General features: G+C 39.3%; 1 protein-coding gene across 8 annotated transcripts in view; it reads right to left on the reverse strand.

Moving 5' to 3' along the window:
• Window positions 1-403: 403 nt before the first annotated feature.
• Window positions 404-26,098, reverse strand: part of PKIB (cAMP-dependent protein kinase inhibitor beta) — a 119,961-nt gene continuing 94,266 nt past the window's right edge. For 7 of the 8 annotated variants that reach the window (XR_005720868.1, XR_005720869.1, XM_040239016.1 and 4 more), the window contains 2 exons: window positions 7,158-7,337; window positions 404-1,653 (listed from right to left, as the gene is read on the reverse strand). Coding sequence is in view for 6 of the 8 variants with exons in the window: in XM_040239016.1 (XP_040094950.1) it covers window positions 1,586-1,653; window positions 7,158-7,329 (240 nt within the window). In the remaining 2 variants the exon portion in view is untranslated. The remainder of the gene's footprint in view (window positions 1,654-7,157; window positions 7,338-26,098) is intronic. The other variant, XM_040239019.1, reaches the window with a different exon arrangement.

The raw sequence follows: 26,098 nt of genomic DNA on the forward strand, positions 1-26,098 counted from the left end.
CTCCTTTGTCTATGGGATTTCCCAGGCAAAAATACTAGAGCGCATTGCCATTTCCTTCTCCAAACTCCTCTTTATACTGACAATATAATACCATGTCATTAAATAACTTCCAGAAACCTGATTTTTACGGCTCTAAGACATTTTATTGAATGTAAAATTAGCAGTACACCTAAGATACTACGTTTGATTATTTCTTAAAGAAAAATTTATGTTTAAGAACTTAAAACAACAATATCCTTTGAAATCTACCCCTTTGTTGTATTCTCAGATTTAAAGAGGAACTTTGTCAATGAAATGAGAAGTGGGAGGTGTTTTATATTGCAAAGACTATTCACTTCCCTCATTAAAATGTCACCATATTCCATCTGTTACACTGTAGGAGATAAAATGAAGAAGACTTGGGTTGGTAATAAGTTTCTTTAATAGTGAAAGAGTTTATTTGATTACTGTATACAGACATGGCCTAAGTCAACAATGAAATAAAATACTGCAAGCAGATAGATCTGAAAATAAAAATAAATCCATTAGTCAGATTTTCTTTAAAAATTCAGAATTCTATGATTCTCCTAAAATATCTAATAAATCAAAATTTACTAAAGCTTTGGTTTTGGTTTCATTCCTTTTAAAATATATAATTAAATATATATTAAAAGCAAGTATTTTGCTATTTATGCCTGTACCATTCACTACACACTTAAGTGCTTACTATTATGTCAGCTAGTTTAGGAAAGATATAAAAATTAAGGTCGGCATTCCTGAGGAAATTATTTAAGAAACAAGTCATATACACAAAACCCTGAAAATAAGAAAATACAGTACAAAGCAACTAGTAAAGTGTTCTGTGTAATTCACATTAAAGAAAAATATACGCACACGCATATGCACACTGAAATTAAGGAAGATAGTGAGATTCATTTAATAGGCATATTTCATATAAACTATTCATCACAAATTTTCCATTTTAAGAGTCCACATGAAAAATCACAGTATGCATAGACTAGAAGCAAAATACATCAGACAAAAATTTGCTAGCGATGTTTGAGCTGTCAAACTTCTACTATTTTTCCAAATCTGTTTCAGGTTTGGGGGGGAAGGGTTCATTTTTGGATAAAACCATACTTTTATCTATCCTTTTTTGACTAATCCATCACTTTTCTCACCAAAAAACACAATTTCTTACAAATCCCATCCAGTTTTAAATTAATAGTGTTTGGTTTCTATTTACCAAGAAATGGTTTACTTGTTACCATAAAAGTGGAATTTAAAATGAATCTGGCTTAAGAAATCCAAAAGAGAACAGTGGATTTAGCTGGGTTTATAGACAAAAGACATGTATTTAAATGATCATACAGCCTTAACCTCTCTCTTGGGTGCAGTTTGGAAGTAATCTGCCTTTTAATAGCCTACGTTGACATCATGGTTGTAATCCAAGTGAGTAGCATCACAACAAAATTATCTAATACACACACGTTGCTTAGGGCTGCAGTGTTACCATAGTTACTACCAGATCAAACATCTCAGGAAAGCAGGGCCACTAAGCCTTTTACTGTGCAGAAATTCAGCACTTTTGATGGGTAATGAGCCTTCATTTTCCTTCATCTTTGGGCTTTTCCAATTGATCTTGTGCTGTTTCTTCATCTTTCTTTTTCACATCTGAAAAATATAAATTTTCATCACATAGAGAATATATTGAAATCTACTTTGTACTATATTGGGGAAAAAAACGGTTTTTCCTTTATGCACCCTAGTCATTTTCTACTTGATTAGGACATACTTCTTTGCCGTCCATGTAAATGTAGAAACGACACAAAGAAAAGATGTATGGGTCTGTCTCCTAGTTACCTTTCTCTCTTATTCTCCAGAATATTATGTGCCAGGCAACCTTCAAAGGTATTATTATAATCTCCATTTACAGGCCATTCTCTTGAAGCATAAAAAGGTTAAGTGACTTGCCTAAAGTCACTGAGCTAGTGAGTGACAAAGCCACAGTTTGGATGCAGACTGATGGACCACCTTGCCCTTCCCCATCTCCTGATGCTGGATCACACTCTCTCAGCTTTCTCACACTTTCCACCTCCTTTGCTGCTAAGAGTTAATCTCATTTTCTATTTCATAGGAAAAAAAAATCAAAACCATCAGATCAGACAAGCTCAACTTTCTGCCACCAAACCTGTAAAATTACCCCTGCAGTCTAGATGTATTCCTTTTGCCCATATGACCTTGGAAAACGTGGTCCTCAGGACTGGCTCTGGCTGTTGGAGCCCCGTGCAAAATGAAAATACAGCACCCCTTATTCAAAAAATATGGAAATATTTCAGGATGACAACCATAGAACAAAACCAAGGATAAGCCTCACCTGAGCCCAGAGAGGGCCCTGAGCAGCTGCCAGGCCAGCTCACCCTTGGAGCTGGTGCTGCTTCCACTGATCAGATCTAATTTCTTCATAATCCAGGATCCTATCCATTTCTGCCTCAACAGCGTTCTCGTGATCATCTCTAAGCTCTTCATTTCATCTGACTTTCACTCTTTCTCCTGGCTCCTTCATTTCCTCAAGTCACTGCCATCTTCAAACTGACAACAGCCTCCACTTACTGGTTTTTCTTTTACCCTTCAACATATATCTTTGGCTGTTACCATTTTAAAATATGGGTCCTATCAAAATCATCAGGGGCATCTTTGAAAAGAAATCTGATAGACTATTCTGTTCTCCAACCTACATTCATCAAATATTTATTAAGCACATGCTACTTCCCTGGAGGTTCAGATGGTAAAGAATCTGCCTGCAAAGCAGGAGACCCAGGTTCAGTCACTGGGTTGGGAAGATCCCCTGGAGAAGGGAATGGGTTACCCACTCCGGTATTCTTGCCTGGAGAATTCCACAGACGGAGGAGCCGGGCAGGCTACAGTCCATGGGATCACAGTCAGACACGACTGAGCAATGAACACATGTACCAAGCAGTGAAGAAAAAACTATACATTCCAACTCTCAAGGAAATTGTCATGAGGAATATGGACAATAACTAAAATGAGTAAACTGTGTGGCATGTGGGAAGTTTACAAGTGCTACAGAGGAAATTAAAGAACAGGAACTGTCAAGAAGTCTTGGGGCCTGGGTTGGCTGGGAATGTCTCACTGAGAAGGGGCCGTGTGAGTCAAGACCTGAGGAGGTGAGGAAGTTAGCCAGGTGGGTAGCACGGAGAAGAGCATTCCAAGCAGAGAAAACATCAAGGTCAAAGGCAGCAATGTGTGGGAAAGCACTGCCATGGGGGCTGTGCAGAGAAAAGACAGAAAATGGGGTCACAGGAATACCAAGAGACTAGACCTCTAAGGGAGAAAACGGCATATTTCTGAACCCATTTTGAAAGTAGAGCTCACAGCACTTGGATGTCTCACAGGCATCTCAGATGGAGGAAGCAGAAATCACTCCTCTAACCCTTTAAAACTGCTTTTCTTCCACATTGGCCCTTCTCAGTATATGGCATCACCATCTATCTGTTGCTCCAGGAATTATCCTCTATTTCTCTTCGTTACTCGTAGTCACCTCTACCACATCAGTTCATCATCAAGTCCTATGAACTGTGCCTATAAAACATATCCCAAACCCACCCAATTCCATCCATCTTCACAACCTATTCAAAGCCATCATCTTTCACTAGATTTCTGCAACTGTTCCATGGGTAAAAGCTTAACAAACCCTTTCTCCTTTTCAAAGGGAAAATGTGATCTGAGATTAATTTTCTAGCTCTGTTATCCTGGAAACCAGATTATGTTGGAATGTCAGCATGGTTAGTAAGTATATGGTAAAAATGACCCAAATGGTAAAATATACCTGTACTGAGAGAAACTATATGCTAACTGGTAGGGAACCAGAGCACTGGGATTCCATAAAGGTCATGACTCTGGTAACTGAGCATGTCTCTTGCAGGGTCCATGGACTTAACTGCAAAGTATTAACTCCCTGGGACATGAGGCTTTTAACCCACCATTGCTCCCATTGGTGCAAACCTTGTCACCTTGCGCCTGAGTTAGTGAGTGGTGGGGCGGGGAGCACAGAGACTAGCCCCCATGAGTGCTTATACAGACTTCTGAGAGGACCCCACAGAAGGAGATGATGTCATGTGGCTCTTCTGGCCCACTGCGTTTCTAAACCTGTATACTTTTGAGCAGACTGGCACCAAATGTGGTCTTATGAGCCTGAATGTTTAATTTGGCCCCCAAAGATTTCCTAATGGGGAGTGCACCTCCTAACTCCACTATACCTGTTATTTCTCTCCTGCAATCCATTCAAATATTTAAACATGGATATTAAAATATTTAAACATCAAAAACCAATACAGAATTGTAAAGTAAAATAAAAAATAAATTAAAAAAAAATAATAAAAATTTAAAAAAAGCATTAAAGACATAAAAAAAATAAAAAATAAACATGAATATCATCTCCCTCACATTTAGAAGAAAATCCTCTTTATTCACCCAGGTTTCTAAAGCCCTAAGAGAGCTATTCCTTGCTCACTCTCCAATGTCATCTCTACTCTCCCTTCTCAGCTGCTGTCCTCCAGTTGCGGTGGCCAGATTTCATGCTTCTTGACATGTCCATCTCATTCCACTCTAAGAGCTTTATACAAGCTGCTCCTTCTGCAAAGAATGTCCTTCCCTCTTACTTTCCTGCCGGGACCATTCAGTTGTTATTCAAAATATTCCACTGCCATCAGATTTCAGTTAGGATTTCCTGAATTTCTCAGTCTAAAGGAGCCACCCAGTAACTCTCTACCCCAGCATCCTATTTTAATTCTCTGATAGAATGTATCTCCAGGCAAGAATACTGGAGTGGGTTGCCATTTCCTCCTCCAGGAGGAAGGGATCTTTCTGACCCAGGGATCGAACCCGGGTTTTCTGTATTGCCCCACACTTGGCACTAAGATAAATGATGGGTCAAACGAGTAGTTAGAGATGGTGGAAGGTGGGAAAGGCCCTCTGTGACATTTAGTTTCCTAAGCTGCCATCCTCTGTCACCTCTTGCTGATATGTTATAAGGCATCCTTGTCCTCCCTACCATAGCTATCAATTTGTAAGGGATAGATTAAGACAAATTGTGAACTACGAAGATTTTAGGCAGTTCATTTCATGTAAGATGCAGGATGTCTGACAGCCTAGATTTCTTCCCATTTAAGAATAAAAAAAAAAAAAAAACAGGACTGATCTGAGGGAAACTTGAAGATTTTTCCCAAAATTTCTATTTTTAAATGACTAAAAACATTGAAACCATAGTGTCTGAGACGGACCCCAGATTTTTGTTATTATCAGCAATTGAAAACTGCAATTGCTTTAAAAACAACTTTAAATCCTGAATGGCTGTATTTTAGCTAAAAATAACAAAAAGCAGACTCTAAAGCTATTTATACATAACTTTGTTAGTGACACACTGTCAATGCCATCTACATATATAAACTAACTTCCTTTTGTGTATTCTTTAACATCTGGTGTTATAGTTAATTCACTTTTACCATTTTGATTTTCTTAGTACTTTCAACTTTACTTAAAAACAATTTAAAGGAAAGTATAAAAAAAGAAACAGTATTCTTTCAGATAACAATCTCTCCCAGTGAACAATAAATGGAGACTCTACTAACTTTCGTACAGTATATTTGTTCTCTTTTGTTTAACTAAATAATGTCAATAAGCATTAAAGTTCTTGTGTTTAGGGGCTATCCACTTTAATTACACCTGTTACATGAACAAGTAGCTTATATTCTCTACCTCACAAGTTAAGGATGGTCCTTCATGCCCTGATAACCATAATCATATTACACTTTTGAACTTAAAAAGCCAGAAACACTACACATATTTTTTCTTTCTTTAATTTCCTTCATCTTTTATCTTAGGATAATTTATGGGTATGTATACACTTTTTTCTATTACTTACAGTGTCACTTAAGAGACGTAAAATGACTTTTAGAAAAAAGTGAGGTAACTCAACCAAAAAGGTGGGTCCAACCAGACTTCAGGGTCTGGCCACAGTCCCTGGCCTAACAAGGATAAAGTATTTCATAGAGATCAGACCAGGAACATTTGGGAAGTCTGTAACTTTACCAGGGAGAAAGTCACCTCCTGAGGCAAAGAACTAAGAGCCCTCCTTCTGGAGTTCATATGAAAAGGGTAGAAGTACGGAGTCTTCCATCTCTCTCTTGCCTTACTGCCACTAGGAATAAACATCTACACACAAACTGGAGTCCACTATGAAGTCTAAAATGGCATACAGTATTGTTATATTTATTTTCACAGAACTAAACTCTAGAAGCTTTAAGAACTGTGTATAAGCAATGGGGTGAAAGACTCAAGATTTTCCTACAGGGGTTTGATAGTTCTTGCTTTTTCTGAATCCAACTTTTTCTACTGGTTAGAGAAAGATCCGGAGAAGGCAATGGCACCCCACTCTAGTACTCTTGCCTGGAAAATCCCATGGATGGAGAAGCCTGGTAGGCTTCAGTCCATGGGGTCACTAGGAGTCAGACACGACTGAGCGCCTTCCCTTTCACGTTTCACTTTCATGTGTTGGAGAAGGAAATGGCAACCCACTCCAGTGTTCTTGCCTGGAGAATCCCAGGGACGGGGAAGCCTGGCGGGCCGCTGTCTATGGGGTCGCACAGAGTCGGACACAACTGAAGAGACTTAGCAGCAGCAGCAGAGAAAGATCAACCTTTATACAAACACCCACCTTAAAGTTCTCATCTCTAATTGATAATAAATGTATTCTTAGATATGACAAATAGAAGAGCTTGTAGAATACCATGATGGAGCAGAAGCTTCCACGGTGACTTGCCAATGGATGGCAGAAGGAAAATTATTTCTGAGAGCATCTCAAAAAATTTTGTAAGCTGGTTGAAAGAAGGGATTATAATTGTCTACCTTTGTATTCCCAAACACTAGCACTGTGCATAACTGTACATATTCAATGAATAAATAAATGTTCAGTTTCCACATTTACACCAGGAGATTAAAGAGAGAAGTGCACTTTGTGAAACACTGAAAAGATCTACTTAGCTTAAAGCCGAGAGATCTTAGTAAACAAGTTTAATTAGTTAAAAGGGAGACTGTTCCCGAGGAAATGAGGAGGAAGTGATAACTACCACTGATTCTAAGAGGACTTTGAGTGTTACCTTCCTTCACGGATAGGGCTTCCAGTTTGACAGGCAACTCCTCCAAGGTCCCGCCTGCAGCCGTTGAACCCTGGATGTCTGGGACAGCATTTCGGCGACCTGCCCGTGCTGATGACGCAAAATTACTGACCACAGGCTCCACATCCGTCATTGTGGGTGAATCTGTCCTCATAGTAACATCTACAAATAGAATGTGCACAGGAAGACGAAGATGAGCCTATTCCAAGATCCACGTTCACACTAATGGTTAAAAGGCATGGCTACATCAACAACACAGAAGCCTTGAGAATCTAATCACTGACTGCACCCTGCATCAAGGTCCTGGAGCTTCTATTTGCACATTTGTACAATCACTGAATGGAACAGGAAGGCCTCAGAGGGAGCCAGATGGCTATAAATAACTGCGGAGCCCAAAGGAGCCACTTGGATGCTTTAGGGTGCAGTAATCTCTTGCCTTTTGTTCTGCTTTTCTATGGATGGATCAGCCAAATGAGGGCTTGGAAGGAAATGCAAACCGATTTGTTTGGCCACTCTCATGGAGACTCTGCCTGCCAGTATTTGCTTGTGGTGCTTGTTCAGGCTGAAACCAAATCACTATAATTTGTAAGGACCAAACAAAACACTCTGTTCTTCCTCTTTAGAAATAAAAAATTGAACTTTATCTCAAAGCCTTTTTACCCCAGTGGCAGCTGTTTGTCTATCTGCTCTAACTTCAGGCATAATTTTCAACAGTCTCATGTTTGTGTTTGGGAGGGTAGAACCTGTGTTACCTTTTCTTGCCTTCAAGTGGACATGGCAATTACTAGTACCTTGCTAAACATCTTTTATCTTCCTAGTAATAGCCTCTACGAAAGAATTCTCAAGAGGCCATTCACTATAGAAGGAGGGAGGTAGCAGACATTGCTTATTCTAAAATGAGCCCTCTCTTTCATATGATGTTTTCTAATGAAAACTTTCCTAAGACGTCAACAATGAATAGTATCTCAAAAGCAGCAGCTGCAGCAGGAACTTTCTTTTTGAGAACCCATTAAATGCTAGGCTCTCAGCTGGGCCTTGAGAGTACAGGGAAATGATTTAGTCTCCATTTTTAGGGGACTTGCACAATCCAAGGGGAGAAGAACAGATATACATACTAGGATAGATAACATCCTAACACAGAATGGGCAGAGTATCAACCAAAGGATGAAGAAACTCATCTGTGGCACCTAATGGCTGAAATAGATGAACCTTGACCTACACGAAGCAAATCAAACCTTTCACTGTAGTTAGAAGGGAGTCTTTTCCAATCAGTTAACTGCAGTTCAGGAAATGGTAAACATGAAGTGAAAAGAGTCACAAATTATGGTGCATTTGATATCAGAAACACACTTTCTTTGGTTCACAGCACCCCAAAAATGCACACGGAGCTTCATGTGGGCCCAGCTGTTCTCATCTCTAAAGGAATCATGGTAAAGCTGAGAACAATGCTAGATTTTCAGACATTATTTTGGACTTCTAACTGTTGGGTGTTTGCCAATTGTCTGGCATTGACAACATCAAGTAACTGGACTATTAGTCAAAAAGAACCCTCCATGCTAGACTCTCAAGATGATATTGGTTAACTGAATTAACTTCTCTGAGTTGCAGTTCCTCACCTATATAATTAGCCTGACTGATTCACAGGATTCTAGTGGAGAACAAATAAGATAAAGAACATGGAAATTCTTTCTAACTCGAAAACCATATGTCTGATTATTGGCATCATTATTCATCTCTCACTAAGTTTTATTTATACCACCACCTCTTATGAATTAGGACCCTTTAGTCCTAATAAGAAACATCTTATTGAAAGACCTCTTGAGTTTTAAAAGAGGGAAACCAGAATTTATTCAATACTGCACAAACATTTTCACATGTATTATCTCAGATAAACCTCCCAATAACCCAATGAGGTAGTGAGGAATAACTCTCACTATATGAATGTGGAAACTGGGGCTCAGAAAAGTGACTTATTTTAAGTTGAACAACTGCTAACCTAGCACACAAGGTTGCAAATTCAGTTTTGGTTCATTCTGAAAGCAAGATGACACGGATTACTACAAAACTATCCTTCTAAACTCTGGTGACATACACAGACAGCCATACAACAGCCAGTTTTGATCCTGCCCTTCATTACTTTTTAAATAGAAAAAATTATATACAGTTGACCCTTGAATGACACAGGTTTAAACTGCACAAGACCATTTATATGTGGATTTTTTTCAATTATTATGTTCTACAGTGCAAACTCCAGTACTTTGGCCAACTCATGCGAAGAGTTGACTCATTAGAAAAGACTCTGATGCTGGGAGGAATCGAGGCAGGAGAAGAAGGGGACGACAGAGGATGAGATGGCTGGATGGCATCACCGACTCGAAGGAGTGAGTTTGAGTGAACTCCGGGAGTTGGTGATGGACAGGGAGGCCTGGTGTGCTGCAATTCATGGGGTCGCAAAGAGTCGGACACAACTGAGCAACTGAACTGAACTGAACAGTGCTACACAATCCATGGTTGGTTGAATCCTGGGGTAGAGAACTGCTGATGCAGAGAGTTGACTGTAACATTATACACAGGTTTTCAGGTGAATGGCGGTCAGTGCCCCTAACCTCCATGTTGTTTAAAGGTCAATTCTATATACATTTGTGTTGAAAGAGAAAGAGATTCCCTATTTTTGCATAGGTATTCCTTTCTGGCTTGAACTTTTGGTTATCCATGTGCCCCCCACCGCACCCTTATGATAGACAAATTTCAATTAGAGATCACTTCTCTACAGCTTGTGAGGAACACTTGACATTATTTAGGGAACAGACCCCACGTGCAGGCCCCCATTCTGTCCTCAGCCAATTAACATCACACGAGAAGCCATGGCCACAATCAACTGTTTATTTCTAGGAAGCACCTTCATGCTAAATTTGGAAGAGAAGCTCCAGGAATACCTTGATTCTTACTGTCCTGACAGTCCAAAATCTTAATACTAGAGATAACAATAGATATAAGAATATTAAGATACACTCTTTAAAATACTTAAATGTTATATATTTTATGCTTAGCAAGATCGGATATGTCAAAGGAGTCTTGAGTTAGAGTTTGCATATTGAGAGAAAACTTCCAAAAGGTGGCCTGATGGATGGGTCATCAACATGAAAGAAAAAATTCTGAGCTCTAAGACTTTTTGTTGCTATTGACTCCTATTTTGAAAGTTTTTGCTTTTCCCTTTATACTATTATTTCTGCATAGGCTTTCTAAATTAGTCCTTTTTTGCTGATTGGTGTTAGAAAACAAGACCATCACAAAACTATCTAAGTTTGCAACGTTATACTCATTAACTACCATTTTAAGATCAAAACAAAACTGGATATGCAGAATGTCAAACAACAAGTTACTTTACTGCAGAACTTTCCTTGGTCCGTTTCCGAACTCTCACTGGGCACCATCTTCCCTTCAGAGCCTGTGACTGATGCTGAGTGACCAGGATGTTAGGCTCCACCACAAGACAAGCCCAGCCCCACAGGCTTTCTATAGTGAAGTCATCTGATTTCGGTGACTTAGAGAGCACTGGGAAGAGCGTCTGAATACACAAGGTGATTCTTAACTGGGCTCTTTTAATTCCTTGGTAAGTTTGTTGCAGCATTAGAAATAATCTGAAAGTACATCAAGAAAAGAAGGATTGAATAAATCATATCTATTATATTACTGGATATTATATGGCTCTTAAAAAGAATGTGTAAGATCCAGTCAGATATACTTATGGAGAGATGTTCCTGATACAATGTGAAATAAAACAAGCTTAAAAAGCAATATTGACAGCATGGAGTGAAGGGGAAAAAAAAGTAATGAATATAATGTTATTTGAACTGAAAAAAAGAAGAAAAGTTCTAGTTAGGAATTTAAGACAGAACAAGGAGAATATTAACCACTTTTGGTATCTCCTTACATATTTTAACCTGTAATGAAGTGTTAAATAATATGTAAAGGAATCGAAACACATTCACCTAGAAAAATTATGAAATACACAGATACTGTAACATACACAGGCTCTAAAAGTAATACTTTGACAATTTTACCCAAAATAGTGTATCTTCAAGTGAAAAGTCTCTCCCTACCCCAATTAGTCATCTTACATATCTATTGTTACTATCCTATGCAATACCAATTGGATATGCAATATATCTATATATATCTATATATATATATATACACACACACATGTTATATATGTGTGTGTATATATATATATATACACACACACACATGTTATATATGTGTGTGTGTGTGTGTGTGTGTGTGTGTGTGTGTACAGGGTGCAATCAATATATCAGTTCAGTTCAGTTCAGTCACTCAGTCGTGTCCGACTCTTTGCAACCCCATGAATCGCAGCATGCCAGGCCTCCCTGTCCATCACCAACTCCTGGAGTTCACTCAGACTCACGTCCATCGAGTCCGTGATGCCATCCAGCCATCTCATCCTCCGTAGTTCCCTTCTCCTCCTGCCCCCGATCCCTCCCAGCATCAAAGTCTTTTCCAATGAGTCAACTCTTCACATGAGGTGGCCAAAGTACTGGAGTTTCAGCTTTAGCATCAGTCCTTCCAAAGAAATCCCAGGGTTGATCTCCTTCAGAATGGACTGCTTGGATCTCCTTGCAGTCCAAGGGACTCTCAAGAGTCTTCTCCAACACCACAGTTCAAACGCAGCAATTCTTCGGGGCTCAGCCTTCTTCACAGTCCAACTCTCACATCCATACATGACTACTGGAAAAACCATAGCCTTGACTAGACGGACCTTAGTCGGCGAAGTAATGTCTCTGCTTTTGAATATGCTATCTAGGTTGGTCATAACTTTTCTTCCAAGGAGTAAGCATCTTTTAATTTCATGGCTGCAGTCACCATCTGCAGTGATTTTGGAGGCCCAAAAAACAAAGTCTGACCCTGCCTCCACTGTTTCTCCATCTATTTCCCATGGAGTGATGGGACCGGATGCCATGATCTTCATTTTCTGAATGTTGAGCTTTAAGCCAACTTTTTCACTCTCCTCTTTTACTTTCATCAAGAGGCTTTTTAGTTCCTCTTCACTTTCTGCCATAACGGTGGTGTTATCTGCATATCTGAGGTTATTGATATTTCTCCCGGCAATCTTGATTCCAGCCTGTGTTTCTTCCAGTCCAGCGCTTCTCATGATGTACTCTGCAGAGAAGTTAAATAAGCAGGGTGACAATATACAGCCTTGACGTACTCCTTTTCCTATTTGGAACCACTCTGTTGTTCCATGCCCAGTTCTAACTGTTGCTTCCTGGCCTGCATACAGACTTCTCAGGAGGCAGGTTACATATATATTTATACAGGGCTTTCCAGGTGCTGTGGTAAAGAATCCACCTACCAATGCAGGAGATGCAAGTTTGATCCTTGGGTCAGGAAGATCCCCTGGAGGAGGAAATGGCAACCCACTACAGTGTTCTTGCCTGGGAAATCCCATGAATAGAGGAGCCTGGCAACTACAGTTCATAGGGTTGCAAAGAGTTGGACATGACTTAGAAACTGAGCATATATATATGTATACACATATAGACAAAGTAGAGAGAATTGCTCTCTTCAATGCTTTGTGATGTTTAAGAAATATATAACCCACAGAAAGATGAGGAAACACTACTAAGAAAAACAAGAGATTAACTTCTAGGTTCTTTTAGTTTGCTGGGCTTAAAGCTAATTGTGTTTACGCTTGCTAACCAAGGCAGCTGACTCACTCGCAACTCTTCCGCTTTTTCTTCTACAGAATTAGCAGTGAAACCTATATGAGTTCTGCTTTGTCAACTGTGGCTGTTCACAGGAGCTGAAACCATTTGGACGTTGGGAGGTTACACAGAAGTCCTTGCACAGCCCACGGCAAGATAATGCGATTTATAAACTCTTGGGACACAATTTCTTCTCCATTGAAATTACACAATTTCCCAGATGCTTTAACAAAAGACCATTACACAAGCACATATACACAGGTCAGCATCTTTGCAGTCTCCAAAATATGAAAATGCAACACCACACAGCTGAAGAAGACAAAGACAGCTAAGCTTATAAATGGAACACTGGAAAAAAAAATCTATATTTATATATAAACCACTAGTCAGCTCCCAGTGAGCTCAAAATTGCCTGCTAAGGGTATGTTGGTATGTTATAAACATAGTGTAAACCAGTAGAAATTTTTACAATCTCTTTCCCTTTCAACTGATATGGTCCATCTTCTTAGCTCACATTCATTCTTTTCTCAAGCTTCATTATTTGCGCCAAGGCCACAAGGAGGTGGATAGTTTTTTTTCCTAATCTCTGCATCCATATCAGTCACCTCATCTCTTACAGTGAAACCACCACTCATTCTGCACGTAGGACTTGAAATAAACTCCTCAACCACTAAATCAGTTCTCTGGAAGTATGAATCAGACTATCTGAAAAAAAAACTTAAACAAACAGAGGAAGAACATGTATTTTGGAAAGCCAGTGCTTTTCTGGCCAAAAGACAGAAAGAGGGAGACACACACACACACACACAGGTCTCAGCTAATAACCAAATCCCTCATGTCTCTTTCTTCTGCTTTCAATGTTTTAATATCTTATGCTAAAGTTTTTTTGGTTTGATTTTCTGTCTTGGAACATACTAATTTCTTCCAAACAAGGTAAAAGAACAATAACAATTGTCTCTTAATGTGGACCGATGAACACAGACAATTATTCATCCAGTCAACATTTAGCAAGGTCTTACTATATCATAAGTGCCAGGCCCTGCACTAAGTGCACAGCATACAAAGAAGAACCCATAGTCTGGTGAGATCAAACACATTCTGACCTTTTCAGTTTACTTCCTGATCTTAAATCTTATTCTTTGGAAATTAAGTAAAAGAATCTGCCCCTAAAAAGTCCTTTAATATGTGCTGCTGTGCTATGCTTAGTCGCTCAGTCATGTCTGACTCTTTGAAACCCCATGGGTTGTAGCCCTCCAGGCTCCTCTGTCCGTGGGAGTCTTCAGGCAAGAATACTGGAGCGGGTTGCCATGCCCTTAGTGGGTTGCCATGCCCTCCCCCAGGGGATCTTCCCAACCCAGGGATCAAACCCAGGTCTCTCTCATTGCAGGTGGATTCTTTACCAGCTAAGCTACCAGGGAAGCCCATACTTTAACATATCTCTTATTAAGCTAAATATCAAGACCATCTGAGGCTGAACAGAGCTTACATGGAATGTATACATGTATAAAAATTATTTTTTTAACTTAGAGACCTTTCTCTCTTTGTAATTCCTCCGCATATGCCATTTCCATGCCTCCAGTACAAGGGAAAGTGAATTCTGTCTTTTGTCTACTGACACACACATTTTCCCCCTTGTGCTTAGGTTCTTCCCAATGATAAGAACAGACTCTTCAATATATATTTGTAGGTGTGTGCTTAGCCGCTCAGTTGTGTCCAACTCTTTGTGACCCTATGGACTGTAGCCCACCAGGCTCCTCTGTCCGTGCGGACTCTCTAGGAAAGAATACTGGAGTCGGTCGCCATGCCCTTCTCCAGGAGATCTTCTCAACCCAGGGATCGAACCCAGGTCTCCCGCATTGCAGGCAGATTCTTTACCATCTGAGCCACCAGGAAAGATCATATTTGTAGGTACATAGAAGGTATTCTTATCACTGAAAATTTTTGACAGCTTTTAAACCTATAGAATTCAAAATGCACAAACTCATTTTCCCATAATCTTGCAAATAAAGTAGTAAACAAAAGTGAGTATCTTTCCTGCACAATGACACTTGCTATACTAAGCTAGGGCCACTTAGGATAATAATATAGACTGATGTGGATACAGTTAGAAAAGAGTAACTGCACCAAACCATGGAACTCCCTTGGGCGTGGGGGGCACAGTTAATAAGAGATTTGCCATGATAAGTGAGGAGGAATTCCCCTGACTCACCTGGAGACCTGGAAAAGTGACATGGCAGGCAGCTTCCCTATGTGCATGGAGGAGGAGTGTTTAACTCCGAAAGAGAAAAGAGGACCAGACTTCACAGGGAAAACCATCTCTGAGAAGGGCCCCAGAGAACGAGCAAGCAAGTTCCAGCAAGAGGCTGCCCTCAAACCATCCACTTCGCATCCTGACCCCTTCCAACCACACTTGGACACAAAATGTTCTTAGATTTCAAGGGGCACAAAGACTCTCCAAACTCACAGAAGCCCAATTTTGCACTAGTGAGAAAATCATACAATTTTGAGATACATATGGTTTGTCTACACCCTTCCTGTCTCAGAGTGAACACAGTGGCCCAAAAAGTTGGTTCCCCTTTTAATGAGATGGTGGTTTTTAAATGTCTAGTGACTTCTGATGACGTCAGTAGGAAGGAGAGAAAGGGAAGTTGACTCTGACCAATGTGGTCACAGTAGAGATGGCTTGCTATACCTCTGCCTGGTACATGGACTGCAACACAGATGCCCAATAAATTCACTAAATGTTGAATTAACAGCTGACACCTATACATTATGAGCAGGCAAACATAGTCAGTGAAGGTGTTTTTAAGTATTAATACTATTAATAAAAGCTGAAAGTTCAATTATGAAATATTACAATGAAATTTGTTGCATTAACATTAAAATAGCTTTGGAGGTATGCTGTGGACAATGGCAAATACAATGCCTTGCAGGTATAAGTAATGCTGTTTGTCAAATGCTGAGTAGTAGCTAATGCACAAACTCTTACAGAAGCACCCTCATCCAGGGCATCTGAGAGTTATACTCTCCAGATACCAACCCTCTAGAAAAGATCCATATACATTAAACTGTCAACAGTCTTGCAGGACCATTCAATCCTGTCTGAAACATCTGTAAGACATCTGTTCTATACCAAAAAGTCCTTGATATTTGTTCACATTTCGTCCTTTCCAAAACTTCCATGGAGACATTTACTTGGTCCATACAAAAGGTCCATACAAAACCATTTGGCATCCACCAAATATGCTCACAGGTGCTTTCCAGGTGGCAAAGTGGTAAAGAATCCTCCTGCTAATGCAGGAGACCAGGTGTCAGTCCCTGGGTCGGGAAGATCCCCTGGAGAAGAAAATGGCAACTCACTCCAATATTCTTGCCTGGAGAATCCCATGGACAGAGAAGCCTGGTGGGCTACAGTCTATGGGGTCACAAAGAGTTGGACATGACTGAGCACACACAGAAATTTCAAAGACCTTTAGAGGTGGACCAGATGTCTCACGGAGTTTTGGACAGGACCAAATGTCTGCTAACCATGAACAGATTTGTCAACAAAGTCAGTTACATCCAATCCATCAGCTTTCCCTTGTACAAACATGAAATCCTCTAACACCTTGAAAGATCGAATTCTATAGTTTTAACTTACTCAGCTAATTCTCCTTTACCGTTTTCATTCTCAACAAGAGGAAAAATAAAGCCCTTTTATCTTCTGCATTTATTTTCTTTGCCTACGATTACTATCGAGAGTGAAACAGTGATGATGAAAAAGAGCCCTGTAATGACTCTTCCAATTTAAAGGTAATTTAAAGTAATAACTTAAGCACGGACACTTTCAACTGCATACTTTTATTTCAGAAAAGTTCATAACATATATGTATATGCTTATCTGTCTTCCAAAGGAAAAATGCATTGTGATACAGAAAAATAGAACTCTTTTTACAAAAATACATACATACTAATGCATATCATAGCTATCAAAGTAATTACTTTCAGAAGCTACATATTTATTCCCCCTCCCAAAATAGTTTTGTGACTTCATAAGTGCAACTCATTTTATATTCATAGAAAATGTAATGATAAGATAATATAGTATTTAAAATACATTATGTTTTATATTTTAAACCATTAATATCACCTGCATGTCCCATTTGTTCATCCATTTCTTTCACTGCACTTCAGGTTCTTTTCAAGCCTCCTTAAGTAGTTTAGATCTGCATATATTCAGAAGAAAACTACTGCACATGAAGGTTTCAAAGCGGAGTTGTGAGCAGTGACAGCATTACTGAATGGCATTAGGACATCCTTGGAATGAGTGCCCTTAAATTAGCTCTCATGATTGTTGAGAAGTCCATATGGTGCAATGAAATGTCTGTTCACCTGAAAGTGAACAACCCTGATGCTGAATCCTGCTCTGCCTTCCAACAGACTTGTGACTTCTAACAAGGCTTCCCAGTTAATTAAGTCTCCACATTTATCTGAAGTAGGATTAAAAGTATCTAGTCTACCACCTTGAACCAAACTAATGAATATAAATGATAAATGTGCCTAGTTAACAACTACCCAAATGAAATTTGTTTAGAAATCGGTCATATTAATTTATAGGCACCATAACAGATTATCATCATGAACATCAATTACCCTGTTAGACCATGGTGTGGGTGTGGCTCCAGAGACAGTGTCTGAGGCTGTGAGTTATAAAGACAGAAAGGAATTGACTCTGAGATACTGCCAGAAACTTGGTGTTTAAAAAACAGAAAGAGCATTAAAAAGAAAAAGTGATTTATAATCTCCCTTTCTCCATCTTTATTGTCCATCTCAGCCACACACACACACATACACACACCGCCTCAAAGCTGGCTCCCTTCCTGCCACATCTAGACCACAGTAAGCCACCTGTCAGGGAAAGTCTTGTCTCCCTTATTCTGTTCATTAAGACAGTTTCTCCCAGCAGGTGAACTCTCCATACACGTGACACAACCAACCCTGTTTAAGTGTTTCCTTACCAGGTGATGTAGGACTGAAATTCTCAATTTCTTCATGATTTCTGCAAAAGAACTCTTCACCTGAGTAATAACATAATGACATAATATGGTAAGGAAAAAAGGATCACAGATCATATATGATAGGGGTCTGCCTTCGCAGAGAGACTTGTCCTGACCACACCATTCAGGGGCATCTCCTCCCTGGAGCTCCTAAGCTCCCCTGCCTTGCTCTCCTGTCCCTGTGTCCTTAGTAGCTTCCAACATTATTACCATTCATTAGGATTGTACTTGTTGTTTACTGTCTGTCTCCCTCTACTTGGATGTAAGCTCTACACAGGCAGAGGTTTTTGTAGATTTTTTTCACTGATAAATACACTAAAAGTATGCCTGGCACTTAGTAGGTACTCCATAAAATGTGTTTATCAAGTGAAACAATTATCTTTCTACTTTTCTTTTTCAAAATGAATTATTTTCTTTATGCATATGAAAATAATGTATGTTCATTATTGAGGGAAAATGGCAGTTTTGAAAAGCATCAAAGAGAGGAAATACATCGCCTTATACCCCACTACGACAGCACTGTTAAAATTCTGGTGACTATCCTTCCAGAATTTTTTCATTGCCCATGTACACAAACATACGATATACATATCTTATATGTATTTCAAAGTTAGATTATACTTATTTTGTATCATGTTGCTACTATAGCTTAGAACTACAATCTTATCCAGGCCAAAATAATTCTAAATTTTTAACAAAAGTTTTGAAAAAAGAAAAATTCCTAGTAACCTAAATTTTCAGAGTGTATACCAAGTATGTAAAATATGCATAGCCAAAAGTCAAATACAATAGGAAAAGTAAGAATTAATAACTGAAATAATTCACAAACATTTCCTAATGAAATTGAATAAATAATGTTAATATACAGGTAAGAGACTTTAAGTGTACAACTTTAAAAGTTCCAGTATGATTTTTTTCTTCTATTTCCTCAAGGCAAAGAAAAATTCTCTGGGACATCTCTTAATGTCTTTTTGAATGAGTTTAATTTTCATCTTTCTTCGTCCTTCCAACTGAGAAAAGCAAGGAAATGATTGAACCTTTTCAAGTTTTGATTTGTTCTCTGAGTTCTCTTCAGTATTTTATTTTTCTTTACAGGAGAAGAAATCACTGTAGTTTCATCAAGACCAATATTCGGTCAAGATCACAATGAGAAAAACTTTAAAATTGTTTTGAGAATTTTTCTGGGTCATATAGGCAAAAGAAATTCCCCATAAAATAGCAAGAAATCATACTATTGAAATTTTTTTTCATCAAATTATGTATATTTGTATCAACCTACAATGAATAGAAGGAAAATTATTTATATGAATGCATTTAGGTTTTACAAAGAACTTTTTAAAAATAAGAAATTTTGTTATTTTTATGTTATATAAGCTCAACAGAAAAAAAGTCCTCATGAAAAAAACTGTACTAAAATATATTCAACTGACATAACAAAAATGTCCAAAATTTATACATAAATATATATATATATACACACTCAAATTAATTTTAAAGCATATGCACAGAAAAACACGGCAAGGGAAATATACCAAAATTTTAGCAGTAGGTTTTTTCCTAGTACTATTATTATAAATATTTTATATTCTTTTCTTTGAACTTTGTGTTTTCCAAATTTTCTGTAATGAAGGTTTTCATAATATGAAAAATGGCATAAGCATATGTTGAGTACACACTCTTTCAAAGCCTTTTAATGAGAATAAGCTCATGCAGTTCTGTGCTGTGGGGAAGTCATCACTGTCTTCATTGTAAAGGAGAGGAAACAGTATCATGGAAGTAAAATGGTTTGGCTACAAGCAACCCAGCTAGCAAGTGACAGAGGCAAGACCAGAACTCATTTTATCTGACACCTCATCCCTTGCTCCTTCTATCACATCTCACCAAATATTCGTTGAACAAAGCTTCAGTCTTCATTCAACAAACTGTTAATATGGATCTAATATCTCCTAAACTCAGTGCAGAATTCTGGGTAAATAGTGCCCACTAAGACTAAAGACTGATAATCACAGTGGGGATACACAAAAGAAGTATAATACAAGGTTCTCACTCTAGAAGAAAGAGTCTGTGACCTAATGTACAAATAAAAAACATGCATATTAAAAGAACGGGCTTCCCTGGTGGCTCAGTGGTAAAGAATCCACATGTCAATGCAGGAGACAGGGGATCGATTCCTGGGTCAGGAAGATCCCCTGGAGAAGGAAATGGCAACACACTCCAGTATTCTTGCCTGGGAAATTCCATGGACAGAGGAACTTGGCAAGCTTCAATCCATGAGTTCACAACAGAGTCAGAACACAACTTAGAGCCTAAACAACAACAATATTAAAAGAAATATAAAAATAGAAGTCAATGTGTGATATATTTAAATAAGTGGTATAAATGGAAAATACTATAACAAATGTAGAAATGTTATTGAATTTGTGGGGGTATTCAGAAAGACTTCACAGAAGCCGAAGAACACATACTGGGCCTGAATATTTGGGAAGATAGAAAGAAAATAAAAAGGTTTTACCAAGCCAAAGAAATATCTTTAGCTAAATCATGAAAGTGGAAGTGTAGAAGGCAAGTTACAAATAAAGGAAAAGGAAACACTGGCTATAATAGAGTATTATGCCACAAAAATTTGGGAAAACAAGTTGGACCATGGTCAAAACTAGAACCCAAGTTGCGATGAATTTCACTATAAAGGAGACTGCATTTATTCCTGTGAGCCCTAGGGAACCAAGGAAACTTTCAAGTCACATAATAAAGATGTGTACAAGGTGCACTGTCTGAAAATTGAGACTGATGTGAAGGAGATTAGAAGGCTCTTAAAAAGAAACATTTGTAAGGAAACCCACCATAATAGGAGGAATAAGTTTAAAAAAAAGTGTCGCAAATGCAACAAACCAAGAATAGCTTCATTTCTTAAAAGGAAGAAAAAAAGACAGCACCATCGTTTCTTAAGATTCATTACAAGGCTTGAGAATTTGATACTTTCACATATGAAGATTCATTACAGAGTCTGAGTTATTAAAATAGTGTAATATTCTTCAAAGACAGACAAATAGTAAAATATACTAAAATAGATTCCAGAAATAGACACATACACATATGGTTCCTTGATCTGTGACAAAGGATGTAACTCCTAATGTGGTGTCTGTTAACTACTGTAAGGATTTAAACTATTGCTGATGATCTCGGAGGATTCACAGAAAGATACCATCAATATCTAGGTTTCTGTCAATCATGGAAAAAATGATTTTTAAAATAATATATGACTATATACAAACACAGTCAAATTCTAGGAATAGTAAAAAAATGGCTTCAAGTTATAGTGTCTTCCTGTGAATCTTGTCAAAGGAACATGGTATAACCTTCACTTGATTTCAATAATTATTAATGGTTTGCTATACTTAATCTCTTTCGCTAAGCATATACACACATTCCCTGGTGGCTCAGACGGTAAAGTGTCTGCCTGTAACGCAGGAGACACAGGTTCGATCGATCCCTGGGTTGGGAAGATCCCCTGGAGAAGGAGATGGCAATCCACTCCAGTATTCCTGCCTGGAGAATGCCGTGGATTGAGGAGCCTGGTAGGCTACAGTCCACAGGGTCGCAAAGAGTCGGACACGACTGGGTGACTTCACTTCACTTCACTTCCTCACTTCAAGCGTATACACATACACACACAGAATTTCACTCAACCACCTGAAAGCAAGCTGCTACTAACCCAACACTTTTATATCTAAATATTTTAGCACATATCTCTTAAGAATTACATTTCCTCTATATTGGTGGCTGAGACTGTAAGAATCTGCCTGCAATGCGGGAGACCCAGGTTCTGTGCCCAGGTTGAGAAGATCCCCTGAAGAAGAACATGGCAACCCACTCCAGTATTCTTGCCTGAAGAATTCCATGGACAGAGGAGCCTGGTGGGCTACAGCCCAAGGGGTTTCAAAGAATTGGACACAACAGAGTGACTAACACTTTCACTTCACTTCAGTTGCTCCAGTCGTGTCCGACTCTGCGACCTCATGGACTGCAGCACGCCAGGCCTCTCTGTCCATCACCAACTCCCGGAGCTTGCTCAAACTCATGTCCATTGAGTTGGTGATGCCATCCAACCATCTCATCCTCTGTCGTCCCCTTCTCCTCCTGCCTTCAATCTTTCCCAGCATCAGGGGCCTTTCCAGTGAGTCAGTTCTTCGCATCAAGTGGCCAGAGTATTGGAGCTTCAGCTTCAGCATCAGTCCTTCCAATGAATATTCAAGACTGATTTCTTTTAGGATGGACTGGTTGGATCTCCTTGCAGTCCAAGGGACTCTCAAGAGTCTTCTCCAACACCACAGTTCAAAGGCATCAATTAATACTATTATATTTCCACAATGTTCTTTTTTGCACACGGCAATTATGACACACATGCGTGCTAAGTCACTTCAGTTGTGTCCAACTGAATTAAGACATAAAGTCTCCCCTTTTTCCTGGATATAATCCAGCCTTTAGGAATTTCTGCATGGGGATAGTTACTGGTTTTTGCATGTCTGAAAAAAATCTATTTCATTTTCATTCTTGCAAGGTAAGCCATTCTAGGTTGAAGCTACCTTCTACAAGCACTTCACAATACTAGCCCACTTTATTTCATTTTTGCTGTTAAGAACTTTTCTGATTGTAATGATTAATTATGGTCAATTTGAAATAGGCTACAGGGTACTGAGATATTTGCTTAATCATTATTCTGTGTGTGCCTATGAGGTATTTCTGGATGAGATTAATATTTGAATCAACAGAATGAGCAAAGCAGATTGCCTGCCCCAGTACAATCTAATCCATTGAAGGCCTTACTGGAACAAAAGGCTGAGTAAGAGAGAATGTGCTCTTTGTGTCTGTATTCTGTTAAGGTATATATCCATGTCCCCCTACCTTCAGATTCAGACTTGACTGGAACTTACACTATCAGCTATCCTGCTTCTCAGGCCTTATACTCAGAGCAGAACAACACTATCAGCTCCTGGGTCTCTAGCCTGCTGACTGCAGGGGGTGGGATTTTTCAGTCTCCATAATAACATGAGTCTATTATAATAAATAGTCACAAATAACTTAAAGGGCTTCCCTCATAGATCAGTCAATAGAGAATCTGCCTGCAATGCAGGAGTGAAAGTGAAAGTGAAGTTGCTCAGTCATATCTAACTCTTTGCGACCCCATGGACTATAGCCCACCAGGTTCCTCCGTCCATGGGATTCTCCAGGCAAGAATACTGGAGTGGGGTGCCATTTCCTTCTCCAGGGGAATATTCCCGACCCAGGGATCAAACCCAGGTCTCCCACATTGCAGGCAGACGCTTTAACCTCTGAGCCACCAGGGAAGCCCGCAATGCAGGAGACCCATGTTCAGTTCCTGGGTCAGGAAGATCCCCTGGAGAAGGAAATGGCACCCTACTCCAGTATTCTTACCTGGAGAATCCCATGGACAGAGGAGCCTGGCAGGTTACAGTGCATAGGGTTGCAAGAGTCAGACACGACTTTAGCAACTAAACCACCACCATTATAATAAATAGATATATATTTACGTCTAATTCATACATATATTAGGTCTTCATCTGTGCCTAATCTGTTGTATAAGCTATATATCATTTTAATTTCTAATTATTATATTTTTCATGTTAGACAATGTGTTTTTCAACTCTGCTTTGTTGTATTACAGTATCTTATTCCTTAGTCACAAATAATTTAAATATACTCACTTCTCTTCAAATATACTAAACATTTTTTTGATGCTATAAAAATAATTCCAATATCAGAATTCTTTATAGTCTGATTGTTGCTTATTGTTTATGTAGACTCTTTCTCATGGTGAATTTCCTTTCCTTGCATGTTTTACGATTTGGGATTGTGATCTCACATCTTTTTTTTTTTTTAAAGCATTTTCCTTGAAATTACACAAGACCTGAGTTAAAGTATTTTTTTCTACATAGGCTCTGAATTTTCCACCACTGGGTATCTGGGGCACTACCAAATTGGTTTGCTTTAAATTCTCAGCATGGAATTTTTCACATTATACAGACTGCTGCTGCTGCTACTAAGTCGCTTCAGTCATGTCCAACTCTGTGCGACCCCATAGACGACAGCCCATGAGGCTCCCCACGTCCCCGGGATTCTCCAGGCAAGAACACTGGAGTGGGTTGCCATTTCCTTCTCCGATGCATTAAAGTGAAAAGACTACAGAGCTGCAAACCTGAGTGAGGTTCCACTTTGGGTCATAAATGATGCTGATATCCCTATTTCCCTTTGCCAACTGAGGCAAGGCCAAGACTGGCAGGTATTCTTCCTGCCTTCCTCTGAAGGTTAAGGGTTTCGATATTACTCTTTGAGCAGATTAAACCTTTATCTCAATCTGATTTCTCAACTTGAGTGGGTCCAAAGTTTCTTCCCCAGATCACAGCTCTTTAAAACAGAAGCTGTGAATCCCTAGGAAACCCAGGGAAGCCTCTGGGTACAGGACTAACCTGCCTCTAGACCTGTGATTTCTCATTGTTCTGGGTTCATGAAGTATTCTCTTATTTGCCAATACAAACATTCACTTAAAAAGACTTTCAAAAATATTTTATCCTACATTTTGGGTGCTGCATCCTAAGATTTTTTTAAAAGGACATTAAGCCTCTGAAAGTGTCAGTAAAGGGAGTTCTACGTGTCAATAATTTTTGATCCAAGTAATAGCAAGATATTCATTTCACTCAGTCATAAAAAATGTATAATAACACAGTGGCATTCTTTAACAGAACTTACTTTAACTTGCAGATCCCTACTCTTCCTTCATAGTGTAAAATAGTCTTGTGATTCAAAGTAAAATCATTACTTCCACATTAAAATTTCTTCTCTCTGGTGTACATTTCCAACCAATTCACAATCATCCACAAGGTTCATTTTTCCAGGAGATGCAAGGCCTAAAATTAAGCCTCAGTATTACAAGCTGACTTGGTGTCTACAAAAACTAGAAGGGCTTCAAGTGGCTGAATCCTAAGTTTCCCTCCACACTCGGCTCCTGTGGATAATGTACCTTAGCTAAATAACCCTCTTTATCAGAGGCACCACGCACACTTCCTGCTTATCCCTGAGCGGTGGTTTGTGGTTTCCTATCAGCCTACAGAACTATTCAAACAAGTCAATCACAGCCTCTTGTGAGAACCAGAAGGCACCACACCCTCTCGTTACTACAAAGTCTGCCTCCCACAGTCCTTGGTTTTTCACTCTGCTACTAAGTACAGTGCCCATAAGGCTCTGCAAAGCATACCGTGTCCTTCTCCCTGGGCTGTGAATATATGTGACTAATCGTGTGCTGTTAAGTGTTGTGTGTTTAGCCATCCCCATATCCTCAAGACACTAATCTTTCCCTAATCAGTGATGTGAATAAGAGGCAATAAAAACCCTGCTGTCGACACAGAGAACAGACCTATGGACACAGAGGATGGGGGAGGAAGGAGAGGGTGGGAAGTATGGAGAAAGTAACATGGGAACACATACATTACCATATGTAAAATAGATAGCCAATGGGAATTTGCTGTATGACTCAGAGAACTCAAACCAAGGCTGTGTAACAACCTTGGGGTGGGATGGGGAGGGAGGTGGGAGGGAGGTTTAAGAGAGAGGGGACATAGGTATATCTATGGCTGATTCATGTCGATGTTTGGCAGAAAACAACACAATATTGTAAGGCAATTATCCTTCAATTAAAAAGAAATAAATTTAATTGAAAAAAAAAAAAAAACCTCTGCTGTCATGAACCACAGAACATACCCAACCGAGGACACCTAGTCAGTTTTAATTAACTGTTCTCGGTCAACTTATCTGCTTCCATGATACGATGCAGATGGCCTGAGATGGAACCAGCGATTTCTGGCAGGTTTGAACTACGTCCTGTGTGTCAGTCGCTGCTCTCTTTTGCCCCGATATGCTCTGTCTCCTAGATGAGAACTGTTAACTGACTATACCCAGCACAGACACGAATGAGCGACGGAACTGAACTGAACTGGGCTCAATGGTGCTGGCAGGGTTAGTCCATACTTGCCAGGTGGTCTCTGAGGCTCCCACCTGTAAAGGCATGAAAACACAGCACCATAACCAGTTGGTTCTTCAGTCTTGTTTACCAAGGTCAGGCTGGGTCATTGAGTCTAGCCTGGTGACT

This window comes from Oryx dammah, unplaced genomic scaffold (assembly GCF_014754425.2).
Source record: "Oryx dammah isolate SB20612 unplaced genomic scaffold, SCBI_Odam_1.1 HiC_scaffold_4, whole genome shotgun sequence".
Classification (NCBI taxonomy): domain Eukaryota; kingdom Metazoa; phylum Chordata; class Mammalia; order Artiodactyla; family Bovidae; genus Oryx; species Oryx dammah.